General features: G+C 38.5%; 2 protein-coding genes across 2 annotated transcripts; both read right to left on the bottom strand.

Moving 5' to 3' along the window:
* Positions 1 to 2,840: 2,840 nt before the first annotated feature.
* GCK72_008775 (uncharacterized protein) lies at positions 2,841 to 5,380 on the bottom strand (the record flags this gene model as incomplete). Its single annotated transcript, XM_003107514.2, has 7 exons — positions 2,841 to 3,010; positions 3,056 to 3,150; positions 3,198 to 3,287; positions 3,335 to 3,484; positions 4,113 to 4,222; positions 4,278 to 4,640; positions 5,123 to 5,380. 7 exons carry the CDS (start codon positions 5,378 to 5,380, stop codon positions 2,841 to 2,843), a joined length of 1,236 nt encoding a protein of 411 aa, XP_003107562.2.
* Positions 5,381 to 9,798: 4,418 nt separating this feature from the next.
* On the bottom strand, positions 9,799 to 11,272 carry GCK72_008774 (uncharacterized protein; the record flags this gene model as incomplete). The annotated part of the gene is made up of 4 exons (XM_053727039.1): positions 9,799 to 10,388; positions 10,432 to 10,941; positions 10,997 to 11,118; positions 11,163 to 11,272. The coding sequence occupies 4 exons, from the start codon at positions 11,270 to 11,272 to the stop codon at positions 9,799 to 9,801; spliced, it is 1,332 nt and encodes a 443-aa protein (XP_053586616.1).
* Between the last annotated feature and the right edge of the window lie 1,652 nt (positions 11,273 to 12,924).

Here is a 12,924-nt window from a genome sequence, read left to right as displayed (position 1 = left end):
TTCCGTTAAAATTTTTCTTCCCACTTCCGACTTCCGTGAAAAATGATCAGAATTTTTTTCAATTCTCGACGGAAATTTCTGCTAAATTTTGGTGGTTTATGATGAAATTTTGTATGAAAAAAAATTTCCTCAAATTTGTCATTTTCAAAATCGACTTCCGACTTCCGTTTTCTATAATTTTCATAAGTCTTCCGACTTCCGACTTTCGTTTTGAAGATTTTACTTCCCCACAGCTCTGGTACACAACTTGTTTGGGTCCGTAAAATTTTATCTTTTCCTTTTACTTTTACAAGCGGGTCACCATATTCCCAAGTGCGCTCCACTGAACTAATACTATGTTTTGATAGAGCGCTGTTGAAACCACAGGGGCCCCTATAGCAAAAGTTTGGAGCACAATATCTCAATTGCCTTGAGAGCTATCAAATTTTTTCCAACTGATGAAATATTTTATAAATATTCTATTGTATAGCTACTTTCTATCGGAGAGAGAGACGATATACGTGGTTCTTTACTCTTTACTTTATTAAGAACTGAATTCTAAGGGAAATGAATACTTAGAATAACCGGGGCACGTGACTAGGGTTTCACGTAGGCGTTCCTATACAACACCTCCCCCACAATATGAAAAGTTCGCTCTGTTCGACTTTTCTTCCAAAATCCAGCGAAGCTTCCGACCCGACATGTAAAACCATCCTTCCTTGTCGCGGCTCGGCATCCAGAAGTTGTTTCTCATCAAAGGTGTGCGTGTTCTCATTCTCCCGACTCCATATCCAGTATCACGCCAACCTCGACTGCCTGCTGCTGATCTGTTGTTCCAGGCCGAGCCTGGAATATTAACTTTTAGTGGACAAACTCCATGAAAGTTCTCTCCGTTATCTTCTCTTTTCCCGAACTTCTCCTTCTCTTCATGGTTCAGTCGTCCTCTCATTTTCTCATTCCCACCATTCCAGAACATCTTCTCCGACTGACATCTTTTTGCAATGTGTCCTCTCTTTCCGCACTGGTAACATTCTTTCTTTTCAGTCCAACATCTTTCTGGAACGTGTCTTCCACCACAACGATAACATTCTCTTCTTCCGACTATCTTCGAATTCTTCTCTCTCTTGGACATCTCTCTTACTTGATTAACTCTTGCACTCGACTGACTCGTCCGCGACGTCTGCTCTCCTTCCTCAACTTCCTCAATCTCACTGTTCGCTATCATGTCCTTAAGTACTGCTTCTATTTCGGGCGACTGACATAACCAACTCATTCCAATCAAATTCATATCTCGATTTGTCACATAGACATAGTCACTGTATGTAACTCCTTTCAACTCAAAATTAACTCTCACTCTTCCTTTCACAACCAACTCCGTTCTATTGGCACATGCCACTTTGAAAGGAACCTCACTCAATGATGGACTTCCCAACTCTTTCCAACTCTTCTCACTAATCAACGTAATCTGACTTCCCGTATCCAAATGAAACTCCAACATTTTATCTTCAACCTTCACCGTCATTCTCGGGCGAGTCTGACCCTCGGTAGTCACTCCATCAACTTGTATTGTTTGAATCGTAATCGTGTTCACTTTCCTACTCTCTGGCTCTTTCTTATTCACATTCCGATTATCACTTCGATTCCGCTCACTTGTTCTCTTAGGACATTCATATGAGAAGTGTCCAGCTTCTCCGCATGCATAACACGTCAGGACTCGATTCCCAAAATTTTCTCTTCTTCCTCGGAAGCCACCTCTGTAACTACTCGTCCTGTGCTCACTTCTTCTCTCGTCTCGATTTTCGATGGCACAAACATTCACTTCTCCATGAGGGTTCGCGGTGGTGCTTGACACTACCTCAGTTTGCACTTTTAGTTGCATATAGCGACACCACTCATCATGCACATCTGCCAATTTCAACTTCTGACCACTTTTCTCACTTTGTTCCACGAACTGCATCAACCAAACTTTTGCTTTAGCATCACCAGGCATGTCTAATCCACGAAGAAACAGAAAAATCGACCAATCATCACTCGTCATACTCGACAACTTCGCTTCCATAACGGCCTCTCCAACACTATTAGTATATTCCAACGGGTCTCCATACATTCCACTCGAACGACTTATCTCCAAGCACTTCTGTCTCTTTATCATCATACTTCTATGTCCTCCAAATACTTTGTGCAACGCTTTCACAGTGTTCTCATATCCAATATCGAATACATCCGTCTCATCTCTCTGCGCATCTATATATCTCTGGTATGTTGTTTCCTCCAAACATCCAATCAACAATCTCGTACGTTCTCTCTCCGTCAAATCTGCTCCATCTTCCGTGAAAATCAACTCATTTCGCGCAATCCATTTCTTGAAGGAGTCTGGCTCCGACAAGGAATACGAGAATTTTGGAATTCTTTTCGATAACTCGGCCATTAGGCGAGCATTACTCTTCTCACTCGATCTACCTGCTACGGCTCGTTGCTCTGCTCTCAACTCACGATTCTCCTCCATTAACTGTTCTGATCTCTCATTCAACAACGTCAACTGCTGCATTATTCCTCCCAACACATCTTCTGTCTTCACTTCTTTGCCTCCACTTGGTTTTCCCATATTGCTCTACTGCGTCTTGTTCTTTGATTCCTGATCGCCAATATTGTATAGCTACTTTCTATCGGAGAGAGAGACGATATACGTGGTTCTTTACTCTTTACTTTATTAAGAACTGAATTCTAAGGGAAATGAATACTTAGAATAACCGGGGCACGTGACTAGGGTTTCACGTAGGCGTTCCTATACAACATATTCAGCTACATTTTGTCTGTTGGCTACTTTTTGATATCTCTTTTGAGAAAAAAGATATACTGCGTTAAATAGACTCTATTCCTCTATTAGAGGTTTTACGGTATCCACTAACCTCCTTCATTTTCGATCCTCTAAATTCTGGACGATCCGGCTCGATTGCATGGAAATCATCTGAATTCCATTGATAAGACAACACAGAGTTGTTGCGTTTCCAGATTTGGACAAACACACTTCCTGGAAAACTCCTTGTGGTAAAGTACACTCTTCTTTAAAACTTACCCCAAATTGACATAAAAACTGCGAAAAATGCATTCATTTTTGTGTCGAATGAGCTCATAAACCATTGGGTTAGCATGGAGAAGAACAGAGTTAGTCTGAATACACTTATGATTTTTTCTAATTATCATCACTAGAGACTTACCCATTCCTCATTCCACATGCCACATTTTCAGTCTCCCCGTTGAATTTCACTACTTTACAGTGGTTCCAGTCAAGAGGGGAGCTGCTTATACTGAAAATTAATAGAGATAGAGTGTTTGAGATCCTAAAAGCACTTACCTATCAACAAACCCATAAATAAAAACAATGAATCCAAATATGACAGCTGGCCAGAGAAGTGTTAGGAATGTGCCTTGCCACGCGAAGTAGTAAGCGATTTGTTCACCAAAGTAGTCACGGATCTTGTTGAGAGGTTGGAATTTGTACCAGCTGGGAGAGAAAAGAAGGTTTATTTGAAACAAGACAAGTGCGCTCCAATGATAAATTATGACAGACTTGAAATGTCGTGTTCGCAAAAAAAATCACAGTGTTCTGGTGCTGCTTCTGAATCGCCCGAGTTAGAACTACCCGGATCGAAACCGTATGAATCAAAAGTGGTTAAAGGTTATCAGCACGGCTCGCCTTTTACAACTGCGCTCTACCGAAACCGAAGGAAATTGTGTGCAAAATTGAGAGACTTAGAGAAAAAGAGACACGGGAATTTCGGTGGAGCGCGGTTGTAAGAAGGCTGCCGTGCTAATACCTAGATTTGACGGTTCTTATTAAGGGACCGTTTTGATTCATACCAGTAACGTTTTGTGTATTCTGGCATGGTGTCAAGCTTTCCGGTAATAATGCACTTCTCATTAGAGCACAGTTACTCGACACCATCCAACGAGCTCATTTTTCACACCATGCGCTTGAACTGATTCCAGATTTGCTGAGTATCGGCTCACGGCCACCAGTTCCGCGATGGCGGTGATACGTAGCTAGATTGAAGGTTATTCGAAATTTCAAGTTCTTATCATTAGAGCGCATTTGCACCATTCTTGTACTCCATATACGAAAAACGTCTTACCGTTCCCAAGCATTGCTCAAACTTTTCCTCGGATCCAACTCAATTTCCGAAATAACCTCATTATAAGTCTTGACACTCCCATTCTGCATCGCTTTGAAATATGGTTCTTCCTGAAACAATACTGATAAGGTGTTCCTATTTCCAAAACCCCTAAATCCAACTCACCTTGCTCGGTGCATGGAGCACAAACGCTTCCTCATAAACATCTCTCATCAGAAGCCACGTCAATCCCTTCCTCCTCAACTGCTCATCTGAAGTGATAGAAGTCGTTGACTGCTCAGGGAGATCTTGTGAATCTCCGAGTCTCTCGTGCTTCAAATCTTTACTTATATCGATCTTTGTAAGGATCTGATAGGTTAAGTATCCTCTTTGGGCAGGTGTAAAGAATGATTTTTCATCATGATAGTTAACAAAAAGAGCACCATGCTTCCGTTGGAATGGTGCATTTATGAAACGGACTGTGTCATCGGTCACGAATATTTTGGAGAGTGGAATACAGCAGGACGGCATTCCAGGTTTCACTTGACACTGAAATAAAAAATGTACAGTACCCTGCAAAAAATATACGAACGTTTGCAGTTTTCAGTTGAAATTGTCCAAGTTGGAGAGTGTGTCATGGTAATTCTGATTGTCACACCTAGTAGGTTTTTAATCGATCCTACAGATCAAAAATAGAACTTTATTTTTGTAGTTGACAATTTTTTTGTACGGATACTCTCTAGCAAGTTACGTAACGACAAAGTAATTCCTCCCTCAAATCGACCGATTTCAGTGATGTTGTCAAGCTGTCCTCTCAAAATGACCATAACTTTCTAGGGGGTGCCCGTACAAAAAAATTGTCAACTACAAAAATGAAGATCTGCTTTTGATCTGTATGATTCATTGAAAACCTAATTGGTGTGACCATCAGAATTACCATGACACGCTCTCAAAGTTTGAGAATTTCAACTGAAAACGGCCAAAGTTCGTATACTTTTGCGCCACGGCACTGTTAATAAAAATAAACTCACATCTTTCAACGGAAAACACATTTGGGACGACTCGGCTTCCCTTGACAACCGGTGAAACGGAGTGGAAATCAACGTGAAATGAGTCTGCCCAGACATCTGATGACGGATGATCAGACCCTCCTTCTGCACAGCCTTCTCGAAAAACTCTCGATATTTTCCTTTGGAATGTGATTCCGAGGCATTGTGAACTAGCACAAAATCAATCGATATTCGGAATGGAAAGTACGGATAGTCCACTTCGGTAGTGGCTGCGAGCATACGATACTCACGGACGGGCACCTGGAATAAACAAGGAGTACGAGAATTGAAAAAAAACAACATGCTTTAAACCTTTCTAAAATGTTACAATTGTGTCAAAAAAAAAGAAATTGACTCCTGATCTAACAACGGAAATCGGACACCGTCACGCTACGTTGTGTGTATATTATCGGGAGTACTAAATTGAAATGAAAATGAAAAATTAGATGACGATACACATTGACTAGCATTCACGGACACTGGCAAAAGTTTAAAATCAGAAGAAGATGGAATAAAGAATTGATAAAAGAGAGTTATAGTAATTTTATGTGGACAGCTCACACAGGGGTGGGAGACGTAAGGTCCGCAACGAAAAGTTTTGAATTTACCGCGCCAGTGGCGTTGCGTGTGCATCGCGTTTTTCATTGAAAGATACGACAAATACACGCTAAACTTGAACTTGGCACTCAGCCAAGTCTGTTTTTGGCACCGTGCCAACCGCTGAGCGACGGAGCGCGTTTAAACGATCTTGCTTCGCGCACCCCTGTGAGCTCCAAAATCGCACTACTTTGCACTGAAATTGATCGATTTGAGAGAGAAATTACTTTTATCGACATGTAACTTGCTAGGGAGTGCCCGTACAAAAAAGTTGTCAACTACGAAAATGAAGTTCTATTCTTGGTCTATTAGATCCATAAAAAGTTATTTTGTGGGACAGTTAGTTTTACTATGACACACTCTCAAAGTTGTCCATTTTCAACTGAAAAAGACCAAAGTTCGTATATTTTTGCCTAGTAAGGATATTTAGACGTAGTAACCATAAAGTTATATAAACCTATATGGTCTCAAATTATGCTTTAAACATAAGTGGGCGGGGTTATGAATCTGTGTTCCCCAAAATTTAATGTGTGATTATCTCTAAAACAAAATTTAGGGCATTTTCCGTAAAAACCTCCAGAACTTTTTTCCTTCCAAACTTTGGCAATAGCAAAGGTTTAAAAAAATTGAGAGTTATGAACATTTTGAACCTTAAAGAACGTTCTTTGAAACACAAAAATATGTACTTGAAATTGTACCCTTTATTTCAAAAATATGAAGTTAGATGCGCCTTTAAACTCAGAGTTTTGTGCACTGATCTTTTCTGCACCGTCTCCACAAAAATATCAAAAACTTATGAACAATGTGAGCTAAATTTTCTGGCTCAGAGCTCCAACAAGTGCTTGAAAGTAGTTGGCTCAAACGGACACGAAAAAATCAACTCCGTTTTCAAACTGAAGAGATTCAACACTTTTTCAAGTACCTCTAACTAATCAAATGATTGTTGAAAGATGAAAAAAGAGAAAAAGGGGATAGAGTGGAACTTTAAAATACGAAAGTCACATATGTAGTATCACGGCTGGATGGAAATCTGATTAGCGTGGTGGTTTTTGAATGCACAACACAAATCAATGTCAGTCTCGGTTATTTTTTTTGATTGGAATGTTTTTCAAGAGTTCAAGGTTTTTTGAGCATATTCATGAACCCAATATTGGCGGCGTTTTGAAACCAAGACATTTCGAAAGCATTTTCTTAAGAGGATCTTATGTCAAGTCATGGTTGCCAAATGTCTCGGTTTCAAAACGACTGGTTACAAATTGTCGTTTTGAAACCAAGACATCACGACACTGAACTTGAACTGTGTCGAAACGTCTTGTTCCAAAATTTCAAAAATATACATTTTTCAAGGACATTTTGGTGAAGCGCAGTTTTAAGAACTATGCCGAGCTTATATTACTCGGTTTCAAAATGCCTGGTTTCAAAACGTCCCGGAGTTGGAAAAATTGATTATAACAATGTACTCTACTTTCGAAAAATCATTAGTTGTGAAATCCCAAATCCAAAAAGTGACGTCAACAACAAATAGAAGCCATATCCACCTATACTCACAGAAATCAAATATTCCGTCTCAATTTTTTCAGCATTCAACTAGAGAAAAAACTGAAAAACACAAGTATTTTTCATATTTTTCAGGCGCCTTCTTTTCCCGTTACCTAGATACCGAACCTTATCATGCATAAATCTATAATTATAAATGCCTTTTCGGTCATCTGATTCTCTCTGAAATTTCGAAATTTCTTCTAGAAACTTACATCGTATCGTTGTATGTTTTCATCGGTACGCATCATCTTCCACGCGGAAAAATCGTCAAAAGAGAAGAATAATATGGATTGAGTTAGGTTTTCTTCGACTAATCTCGGGTGTTACCTCTCCTTTTCGAAACGGATGAAATTAGAGATAACGGAGAGAGGAGAGACGCAGAAATGAGGGATTATGAGAAGAGAAAAGAGCACCAAACGTTGATTTGATATATATACACCTATTGTCATAGTAACGGGAACCAAGAGGCCGGCACTCTACGGGGGAGAGCATGGGAAAATGGAATTGGAATTGGGGTCTTAAATCGAAATGTGTTGACTTTTTCAGGACATACCGAAAATACTGTACATGACGGCATGCCGTTATATTGGATGTCTAGGGGTGCCGTTCTATTACAGGGCGCCGCTATATTTTTTAGGGATTGAGTTCCATATTATTCCAAAAAAGATGCACAAACAGACTGGAAAACTGTAAATTCCGCTAAAAAAGAGTTAACTGGCGTTCCTTGAGCGCGTTTCTTGGATGATAACAATTCTGCTTAAAATCAACTTTTTCGGTTTCTAGTCCATCGTCACCAATTTAAAATTTCTAGACCACCGTCCAGAAAAAATGGAATTTTTCGAAACTAGGCGTGATTATAGTCATCTGAAAGCTCTCGACACGCCGAATCTAGTTGTTTAAGTTTCATGACGAAAATTTCAGTTTCTAGAGAAATATCAAAATTGGAATTTTCATCAAGAATTCGGTACTTTTGAATCTGAAATTTTGGAATTTTCTCATAGTTTTGAGTGTGTGTATGTACTCCCGATATCTAGAATCTGAGAATCGGCTCGGAACTACAGTATTTTTTGACGGTGAAAGCTGTAGTGAGAAAAGTTTAAAGGCGTCTTTTGTCACGAAAAAAGAAGAACATCTAAGTTCAGGGCTGAAAACCACGTTTTCGCCTCAAAACAGTTATTTTCATAAAACTTTTCTGCTATCATTCACAGTAGTTCATCTACAGTAAAATACAGTCAGCTACAGTAACCCTGAACAGCAAAACCTTCGAATTTCTGGGTAGAGCGTGCATTTTGAGCAAAAATTATACCATTTTATGCGAATTTTTGCGTGAGTGTGCTTTGTATTCTCGAAATGTTATGGTTTGTGAAAGTATTTTTTTCTCAAAATATTTGATTTCAGTGGAAAAAATTAAAGGAGAACTGAAGTCATATTTTTTATTTCAGATTCTGATACTTCAGAAAATTCTGAACAACTTTCATCATTGGAGCATATGCTAAAAATTGCTATAAATGCCCTTAATTCACGTTTTCCCGGCTCAAAAGCAGACTTGCAACGGGCCGGGCCGGGCCGGAATGAAAATTTCTAGGGCCCGGCCCGGCCCGGCCCGGCCCGGTGGGCCCGGAAGTTCAGTACTGAAAAAAATTCAAATTTTTTTTTCGAAAATTTTCCGATTTTTTTTTGAAAAATATTTCTTAAAAACAATTTTTTGTAGGTTTCGAAGGTTTTTGAAAAATATACTTGAGGAAAAATATGAAAAATTTTCAGAAAATAAATTTTTGAACAAAAAATTGTAGTGAAAAAAGTTCAAAAATTCAAATCCGGGCCGACCGGGCCGGGCCGGGCCGGGCCGGGCCGGCGGGCCGGCCCGGAATCTTGCAAGTCTGATTTTTATTTTTCGATTTCTCGTTTTCTTGCTTTTTTCAACAAAATTTCGAGTTTTTTCTCATTTTTATACGTTATAAATTGAAAAAAACTCGAAATTTTGTTGAAAAAAGCAAGAAAACGAGAAATCGAAAAATAAAAAGAAAAAATTTTGTCCGAGAGGACTACACGGTGGAAGAAATTCGCTTGGGAAAACTCTTCCACGAAAGTTCCTTTTCAGCCGGGAAAACGTGAATTAAGGGCGTTTAGAGCGATTTTTAGCATATGCTCCAATGATGAAAGTTGCTCAGAATTTTCTGAAGTATCAGAATCTGAAAAAAAAATATTACTTCAGTCCTCCTTTAACAAACTGGCGTTTTCCTATTCATGCAATCGTAACTCGTAGACAACTCCCGACAAAAGAGTAACCACCTACAAAAAGAGTACCTAGTTTTTTGCAACAGGGGCAATAATGTTTCACAAGAAGTAATCATTCCTAATACCTCGGTAATCATTCAAAGCTGACCATTTTCCACTGTAAAAAGAACACTGTACGACCGGGTCAAACTTTTCAAATTTATAAAAGGAAAACAGAAGGAGAAACACATTGAACAAGAATATTCCAACGTAAACGCTTTATTTAAGAATCAAATTTGATTAGTTCATGCGAAAAAGTGTCCAACAAAAGAATTAGGATATTCTTTCAACATTTCCTCATCGAATATCTCTCCCAACTCCTTCTCCTTGATATACACATCCAAATTGAAATTGAATTGATTGACAGTATCTTTCACTTGAAACCTTCTTCCAATCCATTCATTGTCAAGGAATACTTCTGGACCATGTCCCCCAGCATTGAACGATGAGGATTTCTTGAAACAGTGTAATCTCTTCTCTTGTAGAACATATCCCGAAGCGATTCCCAGTAAATCTTCCTTATTCGTCTCCTCATTGAGCTTTTTGACAATTCCTGATTTCACAAAAAACTTGATGCCTAAACTCAAATTCTGATGTTTTTCCATAGTGACCACTTGTAAAATAGTTGACATCTTCTTTTCAATATCCAGTTTGGGTACAAAACACCAATGGCTCAGTTCCATCGATATTTTATCTGTCGGGAACATTCTTCTGATATTGGGAATAAAATTGTCGTATCCTGCCGGAGGTTCCGTTTCGTGAGGCAGGTTTCCCAAGCCTCTTACACAGTCTAGTGAATAGCGCAAGCTCACTTCGACATGGTTGAATTTCAAATCTGAAAATTGTAATTTCACACAAGTTGGAGCTAACAGCTTTACCTGATTGCTCAGTTTCCGAATATGGATCATTCAATCTGACTCGGCTGAAATAGTCATACTGTAGCCATTCGAGACTGCACACTGGTTCATTCGTGAAATGCAATATATTGAGTTTTATCGATTTCACACTCCATTTTTTTAGAATGATATCGATAACTTCTCGTGGCATGTGCCTGTGATTAAACTTTGGACGTGTCCTTTCATTCAGGAGTACTCTGGACTCATTGATCCATATAACAAGTTTTTCGCAGGAGATGGTCGAAAGAATAGTTTTATCAAGCTCTTCGAAGCATTCTTTCTTGTTTTTTGACCTAGAGATACAGTACTCTGCAATGACTTCGAATAGTTTATCAGTCACCTGCAGTTTCTTGTAATTTTTCGAGTGAGTCATAGTTTGTAGTGTACTGAATCTCAATGGACCATACTCTAGACACTTCTTGGCAGTGCTAGAACACTTCTCACATCCATCACATGCTTCCTCCAGTCCAATCACTGTTTGAATGTGTGTACCTGAAAGGCAGATGTTAAATATGAAACATTTCTCAGTTTTTAGATGTCAACTCACCATTTTCAATCAGCTGAGAATGAATGATGTCGTGAAGTCTACGCATGAATTTCTTTTCCAACATCCACAGTTTTCTTGTCATAATTTTTTTAACTTTCACACCAACAGCAGTATTCAGGAAGCTGAAGAAGAATCAATAATACTGAAATAATACACCAAACCTTACATAAAATATGGCAGTACATCCTGATTATTGATTTTCCGATAATTGATATAGATAAAATCCTTCGATCTTGTTATTACATTTTCTACGTTGTAAGCGTACTCAATCTTCATTGTTCGGTGATTTCTTCTAATTAGCCGTAGAAATTTATGATTTATTGATTTATTCACCAATCTAACATCCAAATTCTTCTTGAAGTCATCAGAGAGATAACTGAGAATGTTTTCAAGAAGATGTTGATTAGTGAATACTTTTGCATAGAGTATTTCAGTTACAGAGTGGTTCTTGACAGACATTTTGACACAGAAGGAGAGGAGCAATACAGAACGAGTTAAAAAGAGAAAGAATGAGGTGATGAGGGATTGTCCACAATCGATTCTATCTCAACAGAGCCAGTTTCCCAGGATACCAATCAGTATTTGAATGCCATTCACACCCTAATTACTCTCATACCTCTCCATCGCCCAAATCCAATCCTTACTGTCTGTGTGTCTGTACTCTGTGTACAGATCCATTGTTCATAATGAAGTATCTGCCGAGTCCTTCATTTCTTGTTCCGAACGCCTCGTTTTATGGTAAAAAATATGAAAAAAGTCAATAAAAACTGGAAATAAATGGGAAAAAAGCAAAAATAAACATACAGTACAAAAATTTGAAAATTTGAATTTATTTGAAATTTTTTTTTGATTTTTTCGCAAAAAAGTCGAATTTTCGACCATGTTTTTGCATATTAATAAAACTCAAGTGTACATAGGATTTTTGACTATTTTTGATGAAAATTTCGAAAAATGTTGTGAAAAAATTGTGTTCATTTTTGGACTCCGGGCCGACCGGGCCGGGCCGGGCCGATATTTTGCAAGTATGGTAAAAACTGTATTATAGGGGATTTTTTTAAACGGTATGTTTGTTTTTCAAAATGTCTGTCAAGAACCACTCTGTAACTGAAATACTCTACGCAAAAGTATTCACTAATCAACATCTTCTTGAAAACATTCTCACAAGGGAAGTACATGACGAGGCGGGTTGAACTTTTTCTAGAAATTTGACAGTAGGTAATTTCGACCTTGAGGATTTGAAAACTGCATTAAAAATCAGCAAGATGCTTACGTAAACCGAGTTATGACCCGTCAAACCTTTCTATTTTTCATATGGTTAAGCTTTTCACGTGAACTTTCAATTCACCGAATAGTCTACCGAAACGTTTGACGGGTCATAACTCAGTTCATGTGAGCATTTAGCTGATTTTTATTGCAGTTTTCAAATCTTCAAGGTAGAAATTACCTACTGTCAAATTTCTAGAAAAAATTCAACCCGTCTCGTCATGTACTTCCCTTGTCAGTTATCTCTCTGATGACTTCAAGAAGAATTTGGATGTTAGATTGGTGAATAAATCAATAAATCACACATTTCTACGCCTAATTAGAAGAAATCACCGAACAATGAAGATTGAGTACGCTTACAACGTAGAAAATGTAATAACAAGAAGTGTCTAGAGTATGGTCCATTGAGATTCAGTGCACTACAAACTATGACTTACTCGAAAATCACAAGAAACTGCTTGTGACTCTGATAAACTATTCAAAGTCATTGCAGAGTACTGTATCTCTAAGTCAAAGAACAAGATTTTAGTGTAAAATAGTGCGATTTTTGATTTGTCGTCTTAAAATGACCATACCTCTCCAGGGATAGCTTGTACAAAAAAGTTGTTTTCTCACTTGATGATATGTAATCGTTTAACATTGAGCACGTTCACTTCACCCGTCCA

Source organism: Caenorhabditis remanei, chromosome III, assembly GCF_010183535.1.
Source record: "Caenorhabditis remanei strain PX506 chromosome III, whole genome shotgun sequence".
Taxonomy (NCBI): domain Eukaryota; kingdom Metazoa; phylum Nematoda; class Chromadorea; order Rhabditida; family Rhabditidae; genus Caenorhabditis; species Caenorhabditis remanei.
The sequence above is the reverse complement of the archived record's forward strand: the minus strand, read 5'-3'. Positions and strand labels throughout refer to the sequence as shown.